At 32.0% G+C, this 19,786-nt stretch overlaps 1 protein-coding gene across 2 annotated transcripts in view; it reads left to right on the top strand.

Annotated features, from left to right (window-relative positions):
- The first annotated feature begins 12,912 nt into the window (after positions 1 to 12,912).
- Positions 12,913 to 19,786, top strand: part of LOC117173040 (mucin-2-like) — a 96,377-nt gene continuing 89,503 nt past the window's right edge. The window contains exon 1 of one of the 2 annotated variants that reach the window (XM_033361406.1): positions 12,913 to 13,087. In XM_033361406.1, coding sequence (XP_033217297.1) covers positions 13,004 to 13,087 — 84 coding nt within the window. In that variant the 5' untranslated portion in view covers positions 12,913 to 13,003. The remainder of the gene's footprint in view (positions 13,088 to 19,786) is intronic. The other variant, XM_033361405.1, reaches the window with a different exon arrangement.

The following is a 19,786-nucleotide window of genomic DNA, read 5'->3' as shown; positions in this document are numbered from 1 at the left end:
GACTAAGTGATTGACATACAAGGATTTAGAGACGATACTGGTCGATTTATTCCTAAAGAAGTAGCTGTGATTTCTCTCGACCGTTAATGTATTGCTCATTGGATTATTTCCCCACAATTTTCATTTAGTGATCTTACAAATGTATCTCAACAACAAAATAACTGGCTTCGTAGTGATCATCACGGCATTGAGTGGTTTGAAGGAGATGTCCCAATGAATTTCCTTCACGCCAATCTACGTGACATTGCTCGAACTGCCAAACTAATGTACACCAGAGGACATAAAAAAGCAGAGTTACAACAAAAAATTACCAGTAGACAAGTAATAAATTTGGAGGAACTAAAATGACCATTGTTTAAAAAATTACCATTCATAGGCAAGTTTTGTTTCCATCATGGTATAAAAAAGAAAGCAATGTTTATGTGTGCTTTTAATAATGTACTCAAACTAAAGAATTGGATAGAGAAACAGCAAGAGGATAATTCACTCTCATTATCCTATGATAAAATACAAGGGTACAGTACTAGTAGGCTCAGATCACCTACGACCTATGAACCGAGCATTACGGCCAATTCAAAAAATTCGTATAAGGATACGGTAGAATTAATTTTTAAAAAACTACCCGACCAATATCATCTAAAAATTATGAACAGCCTAAAAATTCTACAAGTACTTCGACTCCCAAAAGCTCGGACAGTCGGCGTGTTTCCAGCAGATGTGATTCCTAAACGTTGGTCGAGACCATCTGCAATTGTAGCTATTTTTGATGAACAATCCAAACCTGGAACTCACTGGATCGCTCAATACGTTGGCTATGATGGAAGAGGTACCTACGTTAACAGCTACGGGTTACGGCCTCTTATACCTAAATATCTTCTTTGTTTACGGGGAAATTGTACCTTCTACAGGAGGAACACAAAGAGACTACAAACTGCGACTTCGAATGTTTGTGGGCAATATTGCAATATGTTTCTCCATTGTATGTGTAATGGTTATTCTCTGTCTGATTTTAATAATTTTTTTATGAATAATTTAGAAAGAAATGATTGTCTTGTGCGAAAGTTTTACAAAAAGTTGTTGAAGAAATGCAAACTCAAACATAATCTTTCTCGTGTATCGAAAAAGCGCATATTTGGCGGTAAATATTGTGAGCGTACACATCTTGCATCATGTACGCAAATTTCATTGTCGGAATTGACCACACTTTCTTTCCACACATTCTTTCCATAGTGGTGTGGGTGGGTCCCACCACTACGGCAAGGGGGTTGGCGCCATGTCGCGGTGAAGGGTGAAAAGGAAAGTGGAGGGGGTAGTCTGTCCATAGTGGCCCAGTACTACTAACACGTATATTGAGACTGTATTTAAGGAAGTTGATTTTCAATTTTATTTATATTGGATAAAATATCAAGAGTACAGAGAAAAATAACAGCGTTTTAGTTTAAAATTTAAAGAACTCAAATGAGTTAAAAATTGAAATTAATAAACAAAAAAAGAAAAGGCCCCTAATTTTGTACGTTCTACTAATTTATTATTGAGAAAGTATTAAAATTGTCCGAAATTTTACACCACAGTTTTTCAACAGATCTCTACATTTCGAGACTCCTTGAATCCGAAAATAAAGTTTTTACGATGGTGTCTCTCTGTCTACCCGGCTGTCCTTAAATACGATAACTCTCGAAAAAATGAATGGATCAAATCGATCTTCGGCAATCGTTTTTTATGTCCTAAAAGAAAGGAAGAGTTCGTTAAGCAGCCATTCTGGATACAAATTCAAAAAGTAAGAGCATTTTCAAAATGTTTGGGACCATTACACAGCCACACCAAAAAAAAAACAAGTGTGCGGATCTGGTAACAAGACACACGTATTCCTATGGATTTTGGGGCGCTGAATTCAAATTCGGTATCAAAAATCACCCATCACGTCATGGTTGAGCCATCACCTCAAAAAATAACCAAAAATCATGCACTGAGGCAAATAAATTTCAAAATAATGCCAGTGATGCAAATTTTCACTTCAAAAACATGTCGACAACTGTGAAGGGTCAACCCTTGTCTGATATCAACTTATTTAACATAACTTTACCCAACAGAACCTGACCTCACCTAACCTTGAATTAACAGAAATTTATTGAACTACACGTAAAGTTCTGGAAGCATATTTTCCCAGTAGCAAATGTGTGCTACAACGAAGGGGTCAACTCGAGCCTAACCTAGAAATAAATCTAACCTAGCCTAACCTAACCTGACCTTACCTCACGAAACACAATTAAACTGATTGTGTTGTCCCGTTGTGTTTACGGTACCGTTTGGATCAGCTTGGGCTTAACCTGCAAAGAGGTCAAACCTATCCTAACCTAAAAAACCTGAGCTAACCTAACCTAACCTTGCCTAAATTAACTTCACGTAACACAATTAAACTCATTGTGTTGTCCCGTTGTGTTTGGGGTACCGTTTCATTCAGCTTCTGTTTAACCTACATAGAGGTTTAACCTATCCTAACCTAACAAAACCGGACCTAACCTAACCTAGGCTAATGAAATTCAACCACACGTGTAGCTATGTAAGCGTACGGTTCTCAGTCTTAAATTTTTTTCAATTACGATAATTTAATTACGGTAAAAAGCAAGATAAAATGTAAACACGAAAGATAGTATAAATATATTCCTTAAGTTTAAGAAAAGCAGAGAGAACAGAATTTTGAATAAAACTCTTATTCATTTGCATGTTTAAGTTACAGTTCTACATTTTAATTGATACAAACATTGTCAGGTTAATTGAAATGGGGTCAATTCTACTTGTAGTTCTAAGTTTCTTCAAATGAGTCAATGATCACTTCTTGATAGGACGCGTACTTCTTGTTTTATGAGTGAAAAATAACATTGAACATTTTTTTTAAACTGTGGAAAAACGACACAAGTTACGAAAAAAATGATCTTACGAAAATTGTTTACCCGAAACAGAGCTATACATTTTTTATGACTTACTTTATGACAGGACACGTAGCTTTGGTTTTAATCATAAACATGATATTAAAAATAAAAATGAAAAGTTTGTGGAAAAACAACAAAAGGTACGAAAACAAAGTGAAAGAAAAAAGTTATTTACCCAAAAAAGAGATACAAATTTGTAATAATTTATTACATTTTTATCATTTATGATTGAGAAGGTATTAGAATTGCGCAAAAATAAGAACGAGAACAACACTGTAGATATCAAGTACAATTTTCAACGAGTGGCCATTTATAAAACTCATAAATAACTCATTTACGGATTATTTGATTTCAAATTAACATTTAAGAGATAAATGTTTTTAAAACTTTCCAATAATTTCTGACCTTCTGTATTAAAATGAGAAATGCAAGGCAAAATATTTATATATTTTGATCAAACATCCGAGTAAATTTCAAAAATACATTTTTTCAATTTTGAAATTGTCGGTTTCTCAATTTAAAAAATCGGGACATAATATTCATAAATAGTAGGATACATCAATTTCTATAAAGTATTATATAAAAAATCAAATAAAATAAAAAAGAATTCTGTTAAACAATTTTATCATAAAATTATAATTGAATTAATTTATAATTAATTACATAAACATACAAATCTATGAATTATTGTTTAATTAAATTAATCATCGTAAGGGAGGCGGTAGTGCTTCTATAAAATTTAGCACTACATCCAAAAATTCCAAATCGCTAATTCTACACGCGAGAACGCTATACAATCATATTTATTAAGAAAGCTAATAATTTTTAATCTTAGCTCAATATGTTTATCATTAAAAACTTTTAATTTTTCTAATAAATTTGAGTGTATAAAATCTTCGCGTGCATACACGCGAACATTTTATTCTCGTTTGTTGAATTTTCAAATGTATAGTTTCATTTCGTAGAATTTCTACCGCTTCTTTTTTCAAAATAACAAAATAACATTATTCATACAGTGAGCCGTACTACCTTTATCCAAACAATCCTTTCATCCATCCTCATCCATATTCGTGATGGATTGAGACACTTGAAATTCCGATTCGTCCGCCATTTTAAGCTTTGTCGGTTTATTCTTAAAATACGAAAATGTAAAACCTTATATTACTCTGCTATCCAAAACTGGTCCTGATTATTATTATATTCAGACTGTCTCTTATTTATCACGTCTGATTAAACGGTGTGGTCAAATCACAGCGTTTACTCATTAAAATGGCAGTGATTTCTTTTCCGTTCCCATCATTTTCTCGAGTTTACTAAAACCTGATTTCTGCTCATTAACTGAAAGTGCAAACAATTAATTTTCGTCTAATTAATTTTTAATTAAATGTATTTTATTTGTGTGATTAACCTTTAAATTATTAAACTTAAGTCACCTAATGAATTTTCGATTATCTTAATTTTAGCGATTTAATTAATTAATTAATTAATCCTTCGTTATTTAATTAATTTCCAATTAATTAAATTCTGATCATTCGATTAACCTTTAATTAATTAAACGTTAGCTGTTAAATTATTTTTTCTAAATTTAAATTTTTCTTCACTCAATTAATTTTTAACTAATAAAAATGTCGTTAAAATTTATTGAATCAATTTTTCACTAGATTAACCTTCAATCAATCAATTAATTTTCACTTAATTAATTCTCTTTTATTTAATTAAGTTTTAATTTAATAAACTTTACGTATATAATTCATTATTAATAAATTTAATTTTCTTGCCTAATCAATTTCCAATTAATCAACTTTGTTTATTTAATTACTTTTAATTAATTAAATTTTACATTATTTAATGAATCTGTAGTGAATCAAACTTTATTTGTTTATTATTTATTTGAGCAAGTTTTATTTACTAACTCAATTTTCATTTAATTAAATGAATCTGATTTTTAAGACCATTTTTCCATCAATTATTTTGATTATTTTTAGATTTTATTCCATTAATTGATTTGAAGTCGATTTCTTGCTCAGCTCTTCAAGCCCAACGTTCACATTCACCTTTGATTTTACCTGATATTGTTATGGGATGAAATCTCAGCCGTTTATGACTATTCTAATCATTGCCAGTGACCGTAGTTTGGGACCCAGCAAGTACGGTGCACAATAAGAGGCTCAACCGAGGGTCAACGTTTTTTACAGCCGTCCACCTGCGCTCTCTTCAACCGGTTTTCAACTTAAATGTTTGATCTTTTAATAGCTTTTCTCACTCTTTTCTCAATTAAATTAAAAGTTTATTAATTTTTTGTTCTAGAAATCTGTTCTCAATATTTATGAATGTCGCTTTGAAATATCAAGTTACACAAGTATATCCAAGGCTCACAATGAGCCTCCAAATAATGCTATTTTATGCAATTTTGTATATGCCTAAAACTGTTGCATGACATTGCTGAGATATAAAATGCGATAAATGTAATTTTAACTGATAAGGGATCAAACATATAAGAGTTCAAATAAATTGACTTATAATTTCCTGACCAAAATCAAAGAAGTAAAAATTGAAAACATTTTACATGCTAAACTCCATAAGACATAAAAATGGATAGAGCAACAGGCTAAAAATATATATTGTTTTAAACAAACAAAAATGGGTAAATTTATTTTCCTAAGAGAACGGTTTGCTCAACGTGCTAATTGTAATTTGTCAAATTTCATTTTTTTGCACCCTAGGGGCTGTAGAATTTTTACATTTCTCTAGAATTCTCGTGTTATTTATTTAAATAATACGGTCCTTCCGCAACACTGTTCCGACCAAGGTTGCTGCTCAATCTGCCCAGCAATCACCCCGAGTGAAGATCCTCACAAACGCGTTTTATCTTATGTCTCTTCTATCTAGGATCTCATTCACGAATTCTAACAATTCTTTTCGAAGAATGCCTCTGGACATCCTGCCATTTACTTTACCTTGATACACTTGTTTCGTTAGTCGTTCGCTTGGCATTCTCTCAACATGCCCGAACCATCTTAACCGATTTCTTTCCAATGTCTTAACTAGTGTCTCTTCCTCATCACATTCTTTAAGAATAATCTCGTTGCTCACTTTGTACATCAGAGTTTTCCCGCATATTATGTGCAGGAATCTCAAGTCAATCGCGTTAATTTTACTCTTATCTTTTTCTGGGTAGGTCTATGTCTCGCTACCGTATAGTAGAGTCGGTACAAATATAGAATTATGTATTGACACTTTAGCTTTATTTGATATATTTTCACTTCTGATAAGGGGCCCTGCTCTACCAATAACCTTCTCACCTTCTTTTATACGCCTGTCTAACTCCTCGTCTATCTTTCCGTCCCTGGTGAATAAGCTACCAGTGTAAACGACTTTATCAACTTGTGATATTCTCTCATCATTTATTGCATAACGCATCCTAGTCGAACACCTTGCATAATATCAAAACAGTCACTCAATTTCTCATTTACCATTTCACTTGCTTTGCTACTCGTATATATTGTTATTATAGTTTGTAGGAGCCATCCATTGACTACGTACTCTTTCAGGGCTTCCCAAAGTTTACTTTTATGTATATTGTCAAAATCTTTTTCTAGGTCAACAAATGCACATAAAACTTTGTTTCCTACTCTTAAGCTTCTTTTCTGTGATCTTCCTTAAGCTAAATATTTGATCCTTACATGACCTTCTCACATAAAACCACTTTGGTCTTCCCAAATCTCTTCTTCTGTTATTTTCATTACCCTACGACAAAATATTTTTGAGTATATCTTACTTAAGGTACTTAATGAGCTGATTCCTCTGTAATTTTTTCAGTCTCTTTTATCTCCTTTTTTTGTACATTGGTAAGGCAATCGCTTTTTACAATAGTCTGGGACTTCTCCTATCTCAATACATAAATTTATCAATTCGCACAGTCTATGTGGTATGTATTTGACTTCGTGTTTAAGCATTTCAGCGTTAATACTGTCTACCCTGGCAGCCTTACCGTTTTTCAAGTTCTTAATTATATTCATAACTCTTAAAGCGCCTAGTATCCCGTCTGCATCATATAGCATTTCCTCTTTACTATTTCTTATGTTGTAGAACTCTGTACTTTTATTTTCCTTTATATTTTTATAAAACAGTTTTTTGCTTCCTTCAAAGTCGTTTTGTATTTTATTCTTTTCTTCTGTTCTAATTTTATCTTTACTTTCCCTAACTAGTTACTTAAGTATCCTGTTTTTGTGTCTGTAATCATTTTTTCGTCTATCATCAGCCAATATTCACTCTATTTATGTGTTTAAGGTAAACGTTTGATTTATAGTTGATGAGAATAAAGTAACAAAATGTATTGATTAATATTATAATTATCGATTTTATTTCGATAAAATAGAATGTGACTATAATAGATAAGGTACCACAATAACAAAGCTGTGTGACCACAACATCCAACAACACGTACTCTAACCTGACATTGGCAATACAAAGATGTAACTCCGGGAGGATAATATTTTATCCAGTGGTTATATTATATTTTTGATGAGGTGTGTCGACTTTGGATTAGAACTCTTATGATATCTGAATATACTGCCTGAAAAAATAACTTGTATGGTCCTTGATCGTGAACATGTTCAGTAGTATATAAATCTTCTTGATTTACCTGATAAACGCCTAAAGTTAAATGTATTAATTCTTCGATGGTTATCTGCGGAAATTCTGATAAGGGGCCGCTACTTTTTGCCAAACAACCCTTTTTCTCACCCAGTTTTCTTGTATTATTCTATTCCGTATTCACTTGGATATTTAGATGAAAATAACATTCTTTTTGGAATTATTGTAGCATACTTTGATCATCTGTGTTTCTTGGCGTTCTGAATGAATTTGAAATACTACATACCATCCTTACATAATCCCCTATATATGAAATCTTAGAATTCGGCATAGTACTAGCCAATGCTTCGAACGTTTTAAATAATTTATTTGAAGCTTCTACCATTCATCTCACTGATGTTAGCAATCTAGACTCATTTTCTTTATTTGGAGTTGGTTGACTTTGACGTTGCAAGAAATGAGGCATTATTACCATCAAATTAAATTCTACAAGTTAAAGAACACTACTTCGAAGTCCTCTATAGACTATGATGACATCATCCTCGTGTAACCAATTCCTTAATTCATCGGCTTGTAAACGCATATCAGCTGTTATAATCGAAAGCATCATTATTTACTATCTGCGAAATATATTCCCAACACATCCAGAATATATCCAGTTATGCTAAATATTAACATAGGTTTTACAAGTGGCCGTCCTTCCTTTCTTAATAATTGTCGCACGACTTGAATTAATCACTAATGTGCTATTTTTTGTTTGCAAAAATATTCCAATATTTGAGCATTTTTTAAGTACCTTAATCCTTTCAATGGCTTTGGATGTCCACAACAATTACAATTATAAGTTTTAGATATTATTTAGGATAACTCTTTAAACTGAAAAAATAGTTAGTGATAGTAAACGGCACTTTTTCTATTTATTCTACGTATGACAAACCAGCCATCACGTAGAAAGCTATGTAAACAAACCGATCAGCTGATGCAACCGCAGCGCTGACTCTTTAATGCTCGCACAAGGTCCAGTGGTAAATCGCGTCGGAATGTTCCACGATTCTGCGCCGCAATATCCCATCTCTAACCACCATAACAGGATCGAGAGCTAAATTGAAGTTTTAAAAAGAAAATATAACAAAATCAATCAATTAGTTCGTTATTATATATTATTGGAAATTCAATTTATTTATTTTTTACCGTAAGAGCAATGTAGCAACACGACGATTTTTATGTGTATAGTAGCTCATGTATTTATGCACCATATATTTCAAAGATAGTTTTGTTATTCAATTGCACTGAATGCTAAGTTTAGCGTTTTTTTTCATAAAGGTCCTAACGAGTGACACAAAAAGTATATGTATTTTCTACATATACGAACGTCGAAATTTTGACGTGCATAGGTGGGCTTCTGTGGACTTGAACGTTTACAAATGTCACTTTCCTAACTGTCCACGTACACAGATATCACTCGCTCAACTGTGGACGTTCATATCTTTACGTAAGGCTGTATACGGGGGTGGTCCTTTATATCTAAGTATAGTGAATTTCTGACAGTTTGTTTGAATTCCTTCAATTTTCTTCATTTCTTGAATTCTCTGAATTCCTTGAAGTCTCAGAATTCCATGCATTCTCTGAATTCTTTAAATTGTCTGCATTCCTTGAAGTCTTTGAATTCTTTGAATTCTCTGAAATGCTCGAATTTTCCAAATTCCTTAAATTTTCCACATTTCTTGAATTCCTTAATTCCTGGAATTCAATTAATTCTCGGAAATCTCTGAATTCACTAAACACCTTGAGTTCGATGAATACCTTCAATTTCTTGAATTCTCTGATTTTCTTACACTCCCTGCATTCCCTGAGTTGCTTGAATTCTCTGAATTAATGGAATTCCTGAAATTCCTTGAGATATCTGGAGTCCTTGAATTATTTAGGATTGAACAATTTTAACTGTTAAAAATGTCTTATACGTGGATATAAAGGACCACCCTCGTATCGACCTTTACATAAGGACATAAACAGGCGACCTCTGTGCACGTTCACAGTTAGCCGACTGATGTCTGAGGACGTGCACAGTTGGGCAAGTGACATATGTGCACGTACCCAGTTAGACAAGTAACATCCGTGGACGTACACAGTTGGGTAAGTAACGTCTGTGCACGTTTAAGTCCATAGGAACCCATATGTGCACGTTGAAATTTCAACGTAAACAGTTGTTCAACAGAATTCATCGCCAGACCAGGGCTTAGTTTCGCAAGGTTTGGTCCCATTTAGGACTAAGGTGAAATTTCCACACGGCCTTTTAAAGGCCCCTAGAAAAAAACATCAAAGTTCACTTTTGTAAATTATTCAGAATAATGATTTAAATGTTTCGATCGTTTACATAGGATCTGCAAATACAAAAGAATCTGATTAATTATATATTCCTGTTCCTAAATTCTTTATTGAACAATATCCGATAGAAACAGCGAACAATTTTTAATGTACGAATTAACAATAAGGTAAGTACACAAAATGGCATGGACTTTAATGGATATATCCCTTCATATTTGCATGAAGCTTAAAGGCATGTGATACTTCGTCGTGTGGTCAATCGGGTACATTCCCACGGCTTTTTTCCTACTTAAATGAAAATTTTTAAAAACTGAATTCAACCATGCTTCAAAATATCATAACAGTCGTGCATGGACTCTTTTTTGATGGATACTAAGAAAAAACATTTATTGTGCTAAATAAAAATTTTATGCACACGTACTATTTTGATGTTAGGATAGTTTTTCAGCTCTCTGTCATTCCGATAATGTAGGCCTTTGTCGTACTGATGCTGTCGGTAGCACTAAAAAATAATTATGGGAGAGAATTGTAACGCACATAACCTCGAAATACGCACACATCAAATTTAGCAAAATTAAATTTTTTTACTTAACCCACAAAAATAGTGTGCAGGGCGTCCGTTAGCATGTTCGCTATTATTCCGCAGATTTTGAAAAAAATCTTCATTATTGTAGGAAAAAAGTCAAGGGAATCTAACTCTGATAAAATCGATACTAATTCCTAAGCGTGACACAAATGAATAAATTTACAAAACACCGTTTTTTTAATCGACCCACAGAAAAAGTTTGCAGGGACGTCCGTTCGCATGTTCGCTATCATGTTTCAAACTTGTAAGACAAAATATTTATTACCGTAGGAAAAAAGCCTGAGGAACCTAAAACTGGTATAATCGATCATTTTCTAAGTATCACATGTCCTTAACTAAAATGGATTTTTAAATGTTTTTTTGTGCTATTGAAGCATATGCGCAGCACTCTCCTCAATTAAACAAGTGAGATTCAATAACTGAAATATCCAGAAGTGGGTTTCACTTCCTTGTGTATTTCACTAGCCACCAGGGATGTATGATGGACTAAAAGTAAAATTCTCCGCGTTTGCCTTATTTGATGCGAACGCTAAGTTGCACGCGATTATGCATAAAGCATTGCAAAAATAGTACAAATCGAATGTCAGGTTATGTGTGGTTTAAAGTTGCTTGTTACTGCCATCTATTATCACTCAATTGACTTTAAGTTCAAATAACTTATAATAAATTAGAAATTTAAATATAACAATTTATATATTGCAAGATCGTACATTAGTAGTGGTGCGCTAAATCGCATGAAGTGGCCGGTAACTTGACAGAAGGGCAGAAACCCTTAATTTTCTATTTCTATAATTTGTAAAATTAAAAAAAGTGTTTATAATAATATTTTTTTCAGACTTTGTGTTTTAAAAAACTTTAATTTTTCAACATTCTACATTATTGAACTGTTTGTATTCCTTCGATTTATCGTTAAGAGTTTGCATTTACTAGAAAACTATTATGTTTTAAAAACAATCTTCAAATTTAGAGCTATTAAACGCGAACACGCGTTCATAAATAAATTTCAATTATAAATATTTTTCAATCTTTTTAATATTCTTTTAGAATGTCTTTTGTTTGACTAACGTACATGGGGCACGTGGAATGAGGTATTAAAAGTGAGGTTATGTTCGACAAAATATTAAAAGGATTTAATCTATGATGATACTAATCCGAAAATTCATATATTTTGTATAAAGTAATGTTTTCAATTAATGCAAATGAATAAAAAGTTGACGTACAACTTTGGGAATGAAAAAGATTTTCGTACAGTTTGAGAGGAACAAATAAAGTCGGACGTCCCTAATCTCAAAAGTTACTAATTTCGCAATGTATGACATTCGGCCTTGACTATATAATTATCTGAAGAATATTTTTAAAATATTCCAAAAACAGGTAAAAATTATTAGAGCTTTAAAAATACATATTTTTGTTATAATCTTATTATTTTTATAATTTTTTCATACAATTTAAGTCTAACTGCTGAACTTTTATTCAAAACTTTTTTGTAAATTTGTATGATTGCCTAAGATAAACGGAAAAACATGACATTTTCATAGTTTTTTGGGATCCTGACCTTTAAAATCAAATTTGCGTCATTTTGACTTTCACATTTGTTACTAGCGTTTCAAAATACATAGGTATACGAAGTTTCGAATTAATCGGAAGTAAGCGCTTTTCGGAAGTTTATCTTTATCTTCATTGCGGATATAAGGATTCTTACTAATAATTATGAGCTTCCGCTCTCGCAATGCACTTTTTGCTCTCAGCTTTTTAAGTTCGATGTAAACAAAACAATGTTACGACAACAGAAAACTTTACATAATCTTGTCTAACTTAACCCAACTAGACGTGGTTCCGCCGCGAGTCAAACCAACTGCCCCCTTGCGGCCACATGTAGAAAATCCAATCGGGCCCAGATAGGAATTTGGGCATAAGTTGGGAAATGTCTGCAAGGGTTTTGCTGTTAAATCGCTTTTTCTTTTAGGTGTGCCAACTAACAGCTCTATCCTTTACTATAAATTTTAATAACGTTATATATAAATTGTGCAAATTTTTTCTAATGTAATTTCAATTCTTGTTAGTCAAACTACAAAGAACCCAAGAGTCATTTTTGAGATGGGTTCCTAGCCAACGTCTCATGAAGTACGTTCTGTAATTGTTCTGGGAATTCCATGTGATAATTTTTAGCTGCGTTTGGATTTTTAGAATATGTTCATTTACAATAAATTCAATAATTGAAAGCTTTAATATTGTTAAATTTTTTCCAACATATAACATATTCTATAATATCTGAGCCCTATAATGAAATTACCATGCGAAAATTTATATGACAACCAAACTTTAAATATAAATAATTTAGCAATAAGATTCGGTCATATACAATTTTTTATTTACAAGACGTAAGTATTTGTTTTATCAGTATTTAAACCGGACTAACAACTACGCATTATCGTATTGTCGTTCGTACTTCATATCAAGCGAATTTATGTAAGCGTCAAGCAATTTGAAATTTGTGTTTTACTTTTAGAAATAGTGCTCTTCTTGGCATTACCGACAACACGTGCAAAAGTAATAAGCGATAAGAATGGTGGTCAAAATGCATGAGTTTCCTATGGCAAGACTTTTGGTAGTATTTATGACTGCTGGAATGACAATTACTGAAGCACAGGTAAAAAATGATAAATTAACTATTTTTTAAAGCTTTTTTCAATGCTTACAAGTTTGATCGCGCCTCGTTCACGCATCTTTAGGACCCCGCGCTTCGCACTCAATAATGTATTTTCCGTACACCTTATGCCTGGGATTTGCGCAGTATATTTTGGATATTTCAAAATCAAAGTTCAGCCCACTGAAAACTTAAATCTGGTCATTTTTCATTTGCTTTTGTTAAAGCTCATTCGGCTTTAAGTAATACTTAAAAATTTCGTGTCTTGTGATTCGCAGTCGATTGATACAGACCCAAAATCAAAAAATTTTCTATATTATGTTAAACTTTACTATATTATATTCAGATTCTGCAAACTTAAGTACAAAATTTATTTGTTATAATTATTTTATTATTCCTAGTTTTTTTATATTTATTCCTGATACGCAGTTTTCGTACAATATGAATACAACATTTTCTTTTGGTAATTGTGGAATTATATTTCTCAAATTTTTCACATTCTCATTATTAATGATTGAGGAAGTATTAGAAGCGTCCGAAATTTTACACCTCAGTTTTTCAACGGATCTCCACTTCCTAATTGGAACAACGAGTTCTTTAACCAACCTTCCTGGACCAACGGTTATGATTTTATCTATGAAACATGTTATGTAAAAAATGTAATATCCGTATTTCAAGGAAAATGCTGAGAAATACGTAAAAAAATTTTCAAAGACCAACAACTTTTCATTACACAATTTAAAAAAAAAAATGGATGTGCGAAATATTTTTTGTTAAAGCTTCTTTGGCTTGAACAAAAACATGCTCACCACTTGTATTGCGCGTCGATCTCGATTAAAGGATGTTCAAAATCAAAAATTTTCTTAATTATATTACATTAATTTCTGTACCTTCATCTGGGGCTTCTACTCTAGCTTAAGATTTTTGTCATTAAGGATTTTATCATACGTATCTTGTATCATTCTCCATACATTTACAGTTGTTACTTTTCATTTAATTATTCGCGATTTAAACGAAGACTGCATCTTTTATTAAAAATTAATTTCAAGCAAATTTCTGAATCGACTTTAGGAAAACATTGCAAATTTTATCAAAGCCCATACATTTTTTCTCATTTATATCCGCTGCATTAAATCCGACGTTTTCAATTTGAAAAATCGAAGATTAGATTCGAGTTGAACGACCCCAAAAGTACTCATATACTTAAGCGCAATGAAGTTGGATCGGGTTAAATAATTTTATTTTGAACTGCCCTCATGTGGCTCATGATGCAAAAATGGCACGACCATTTTTTGCCTATATATTTGTCGATGACAGTGATGGGATTAATTAAGTTCGGTTATTTTTTTTGTTCGAAACTGCGCTGGTTAATATTTTTAGTAACAAATGTGTCCCAAACTTGTGTTGATTCCTAGAAATCTGTCTTTTGTCTAATGTCGATTTTCTGGAAGTGTTATGGGACGCTTTGTCGCGAATGTCCAGTTGTCAAACAAGCGCGATTTCTTTAATTTATTTATATTCATATAGGTATCAATAATAATAGTGAACCCTAGAGACAATTGTATTATGAGAAAAAAACTACGCGTTATCGGTCTACACGCCAGTGGTATAGTGATACTTCCAAACTACGCACATATTTTCCGGGTGTCCGAAAGATATTCTGGAAAATCTTGTCATTGTTGTAAATAATAAAACAAACAAATTAATGTTCGAAAATTCCGAGATTGACTCACTAAGTGACCTAATTGCATATTATATAAAATCCCGAAAAAAATAGTCTCAAAAAAGATTTTCGGGAACAGATTTTAATCCTCATCGTACAATCCTTTAAAAAACTTTCGTAACTTACATATAGAGTGAGACTAATCCCATCCAATTATTACTGTTTATACTTTTTAATAAAATTGTTCAATTTTTACGTTTTTTTCGTGGAAAGGAAATGTGCTAAGAAATAAAATGGTAACTGTTAAATATCCGTTTGTCGGAATATTATGGAAGTATTTTTCATGAGAATCATTAGACTAATTGGTGAAGATCACAATTTGAAAAAGGTCTTAGGGTTAGCGTAACCCCAATTAAAAGATGAGGTTTAACAATATCTTAGCTTCGAGTGCTGTATCTATCGCCATGTATTAATATATCTACGCATACATGAATGAAATATTAGCGAACTGGAATATAGTTACTATACTTCGTTTTTCGAAGTTTTGGTAAGATTATTTTCTTTGGAACTCCGTCCATGTAATTTTAGAGGGGGGTATAGGAAGTTCCAAAATGCTCTATTCCTAAGCCACCAGAAATTTTTCTAGTAATCTAGCATCAGAATGTTTGATAAAATAAACGGAAAGAGCAGAGAGCGGTCCACCTTAGTTTACCCGCAAGTGTCTTGGAATTTTCTTGACATGCAAGAATCATTTTAAAGTTATTGATCAGTAAAAGCTTATTACCTCCAAGAACACCGGCTATTGAAACGACTAGCTGAACAGAATATTCTGCTTATAACTGTTAAAACTCCCTACAAGATCTGTATACCTCTCTTTCTTTCCATTCTCCTTGGCTTTAATGTTTTTGTCAGCTGGTGCTGAAAATCCGATAACGAACATCGTTTGTTTCTTCATGTCAAGAAGAACTATATCATACCAGTTTTAGTATATTCAAAACTTCTCATTTTCTACAATTGACTCTATTTTCCTAGGAACGTTTGCCGGAGCGGTGTTAGGGCTAATGCCGTAAGAGTGGCAGATATGGTATTAAATCTATGTTAGTACCGCATTGTGCCTTTGGATGCAATTCGTTCTCGCATGAGTTGCCATATAAGGTAGAATGAGTCCTGGGTGCTCGGGGTGTGCATGACTCGCTTTGCAGCTATAATCGAGAATGTCTTCACTCAAAATTTGGCAACGATATGGTAAAGTGCAATTAACATCATTTTGATACAGTGAATACGCTTCCTCAGGCTTGGTTCTTAGCCTATGTATTACAAATGACAAACTTTCTCCTACAATTACGAATTGTTTGATGTCATATATTTAAACCACATCATCCAAATAGCTAAATACAATCCCTCAAAGAGGGGGTTTTCGGAAAATAATCTTGTTGTTTTTATCTAATTAATTGAAACTATGATGCATTTTATGCGCCTGGTAAGTAACGAGCGGCAACTGGGAGTGTACCCATAGTGAGCGGAATATCGGCGTGAACCCCTGTTTCTCAATGAAACAACGGGAAGACCAAAATGTTAATTTTTTCGGCGATACTGTTAACACATACTGTAAACTGAGCGCCTGTCATGCCTTAATCAACCTTCCTACCCCAGTGAACAAATTATATATAATTTATATGCATTGGGCAAAACACTGATATTTTGTATTTGTTTTGCACAGAAAAAATTATTTGAAAAATAATAAATATCATTGTTATGTTCACTATATAGACGAGTAAACTAAATATAACTTTTTCATTTGGGTATTTTTAGAGAATTAGAGCCGGTTGTGAACAATTAAAAATCATTAAAATGGTAAGGAATTTAATTTTAATATGCTGCATTAGGTTCATCACATAACGACGAGACGGTTTAAAAACGATAAAGAAAATCAGTTAATCCATTCGGTTTTTTAATTTTAATGAATTTCAATAGAAAAGGATTGAAATCTTACCATTTAAAATTGAAAATTAAATTGATTATTTCAAATTAAAAGTATCTCAAATTCTAAAAATGTAAATTAATATTAAATTTAAAAATTGCCATGCAACATAAACATTCATTACACAAATCTTTGGAAAATAAAAATAAAGTCACCTTTACTCTTATCGGTCAAAATGAAAAAATTCTCAATTATAATCCTTCAAAATGGAATTATTCTAAAACAACGTCCGAAATCAAAAGTAGTTTTAAAACTTTAGAAATCTGAGGCTGGGCCGGTTTTGGGGATGGAGGATAGAGGTGGGGAATTACCCACATAGAGGGCTGTTCCGTAGCAAACTTTTTTATTTGTTCACGCCTGAGCCCTATTTCTAGGGTTCACTGTGGCTTCAGTACATTGAATCGTTCAGAAATGAAAAATATTTAAAATGACAATTCTAATTTTCGAAATTTAACAATTTTAATTTTAATTACAAAGTTTAAACTTTTAATAGAAACATTTTACAATCTAACGCTGACCGTGAAAGTTCAGAACTCTTAAATCGATACCATTGAAAACTTAAGAAATTATTCTATTTTTCAACAGACACTTTTTTTAACTAAGCTTTCAATGTCTTACTTTTTGGAACATTTTTCGAATACAAAAAAGTTCCCATTTAAAAGTACATACTTTGTATTTTGAACGTTTCTGTGGAATAATTTGATTTTAAAGATCTACATTGTCTAAAATACGAAAATAAAATTTTAAACGGTGAAAATGAAGGTGAATTTATTTTTTAATTTAAGACATTTTTGTCCTTGTCAATTTTTACGTTGAATCAAAATTTTGTTAATTTAATAAAAATTTATATTCGAATAATTTTAGAAGCTTTAAATTTGAAATATTCAATTCTGTTTTCAATTTCAACTTCTCCTCAATGGAATTGTCTTAACTATGAATTAGAAAAAATTTATATTAAAGCTTTGAATTTTGAAAGCTTGTATTAAATAATTTCGCTAACGTAACAGTAGCTGCAACCCACTCTCCATTTATAAGTATTAAAAGTTGTTAATAAAACGAACAAAAATTGATTTTCTGAAATGTAGTTAAATAATTTTTAATATTTATTTAAAGTTTTTTCTAAATAAAGGAGAACGAAGAAAATGAAAAAGGGTCTTTGGCGGCCGTTGTTTTTCATTATTCGTTATAAATTTTCATTCAAAATTTTGACAATTTGAAATGAAACTGTCAAGAAAATGTATTAAAAATTCGAGAACAAAAGTTGAGACCCACAAGTGTGAACACCAGCGAGATGTAATTTACCGCGACCGTAACCCTTCGCACGATTCCTGGAAAACGAAGAAAAAAAGAAAGACAAACTTGGTGTCAGTCTTATACTTGTCGTGGCAATCAGCACCTGCCGAAAGTGATGAGCGCTGTAGTAAAGCGATCGGGAAACATGTGTTCGGGAAAATCCTGAAAACCTAAGACACTGTCTGATTGTAGGCATTGAAAGGAAAGGAAAGGCGAACGTATTTTACGAAAGGAGTATATTTAGGGTATTCGAAAAAAAAATTAAATATACAATCAAAATCTGAAGAATAAACATTGGAAGGGAATAATGAAATTGATTATTAGAAACAAGGACATAAATGTGTAATGGAAAAATAAATGTTTAAAGAAGTGCTTTATCTTTTGACCATTGGATGGTCTGCTTGGAAGAATTTGATCAGCACTCGGTGGGGAGTGAAATCATTTTCGAAACTTCTCGTTGGACGCAAATGTTGAAAATCACAAAATTACATTTTTACATATATACGCTTAGAGAGAATGATGAAATAGAATTTTTGTCAATTTTTGTCCCAAAGGTTTCACATAGAATTTAAATAGATTAAAAAGATTTCAAAAATACCTCAATTATCATTAATTATTATTATTATCACCACTATTATATTTTAAGTTAAACATTGAACTATTTCATTATTTGTCGAAACTTTTTAGTATATATTCTAATCTTTTTTGTTGAAAATTCATCTGTTTTGTTGACAATTTGATTATTTCGATAAAAGTTTTCTTTTCTGAATATGATTTTTTAACTGTAAATTTAACTATTTTATTTAATGTTGCAATTTTGTGTGTTTTAGATGAAATTTCAACGATGTTATTTGAAGATTCGTGTTTTTATATAAAACTAATCTTATTAGATTAATCTTCATCTTTTTAGTAAAAGATTAATTTCTTTCCTTAAAAATTTAATTCTTTGCTTAAAGTTTTTTTCTTGCTGAAAATTTATTTATTTAACATAAAATTTAACAATCTAATTTTTTTAAGTCTCGTTCGAACCACGGTAGTGAGTAGACGTGTCTGATTGTAGCTCACGTTCGACATGAAAAGCGTGGTAAAGGGGGTCTGCGTCTAATCATTCCGAATTTCGGGATAAAGAGCATTTGTTTGATCTTGGGCTAGTCATCTCGAATTTTGGGACGAATAGCCGAGATTCAAAATTAATGCTAGTCATCCCGAAATTTGGGACGACTAGCCTATTATTACCATTTGGCTAGTCGTCCCGAATATTATGCATTTTATGAAATTTATCCTTTTGACTAAACAAAAATTACCAAAAATGTTAGTCATCTCGAAATTCGGGACAACTGGCCTTTTTTCACCATTTGGCCAATCGCCCTGAAAAAATGCTAATAGTGCCAGTATGGTTTATAAAATAAAGTGATATTCAGTCCTCAAGCCTCGTACTATTTTTCAGGCTAATCATCTTTAAAATTTTATTTTAATAGGATCGAAAACACTAATTCCTATTAATCAATTTATACAGTACCTATCATGGAATAATCTTCGTTCATATTGCCATCTGTCACTTCATTTTTAATTTATAGTTTTATTAGTTGTTCTACCTCTACCAACGTCATGATAAATAGGTTATATTCAGAGGAATCTATTAAGAACATGCTTGCCACCAACGTATTTCAAAGGGGGAGGGTCGGTAAGGCCGGTTTTTGGCCTAATTTATTTTTGGACCAAAAAATCTGAAAAAATCATGGTAGTATCTTATAAGTATCCCGAG

This window comes from Belonocnema kinseyi, chromosome 5, assembly GCF_010883055.1.
Source record: "Belonocnema kinseyi isolate 2016_QV_RU_SX_M_011 chromosome 5, B_treatae_v1, whole genome shotgun sequence".
Lineage (NCBI taxonomy): Eukaryota > Metazoa > Arthropoda > Insecta > Hymenoptera > Cynipidae > Belonocnema > Belonocnema kinseyi.
This window is presented reverse-complemented; position numbering and strand designations above follow the sequence as displayed.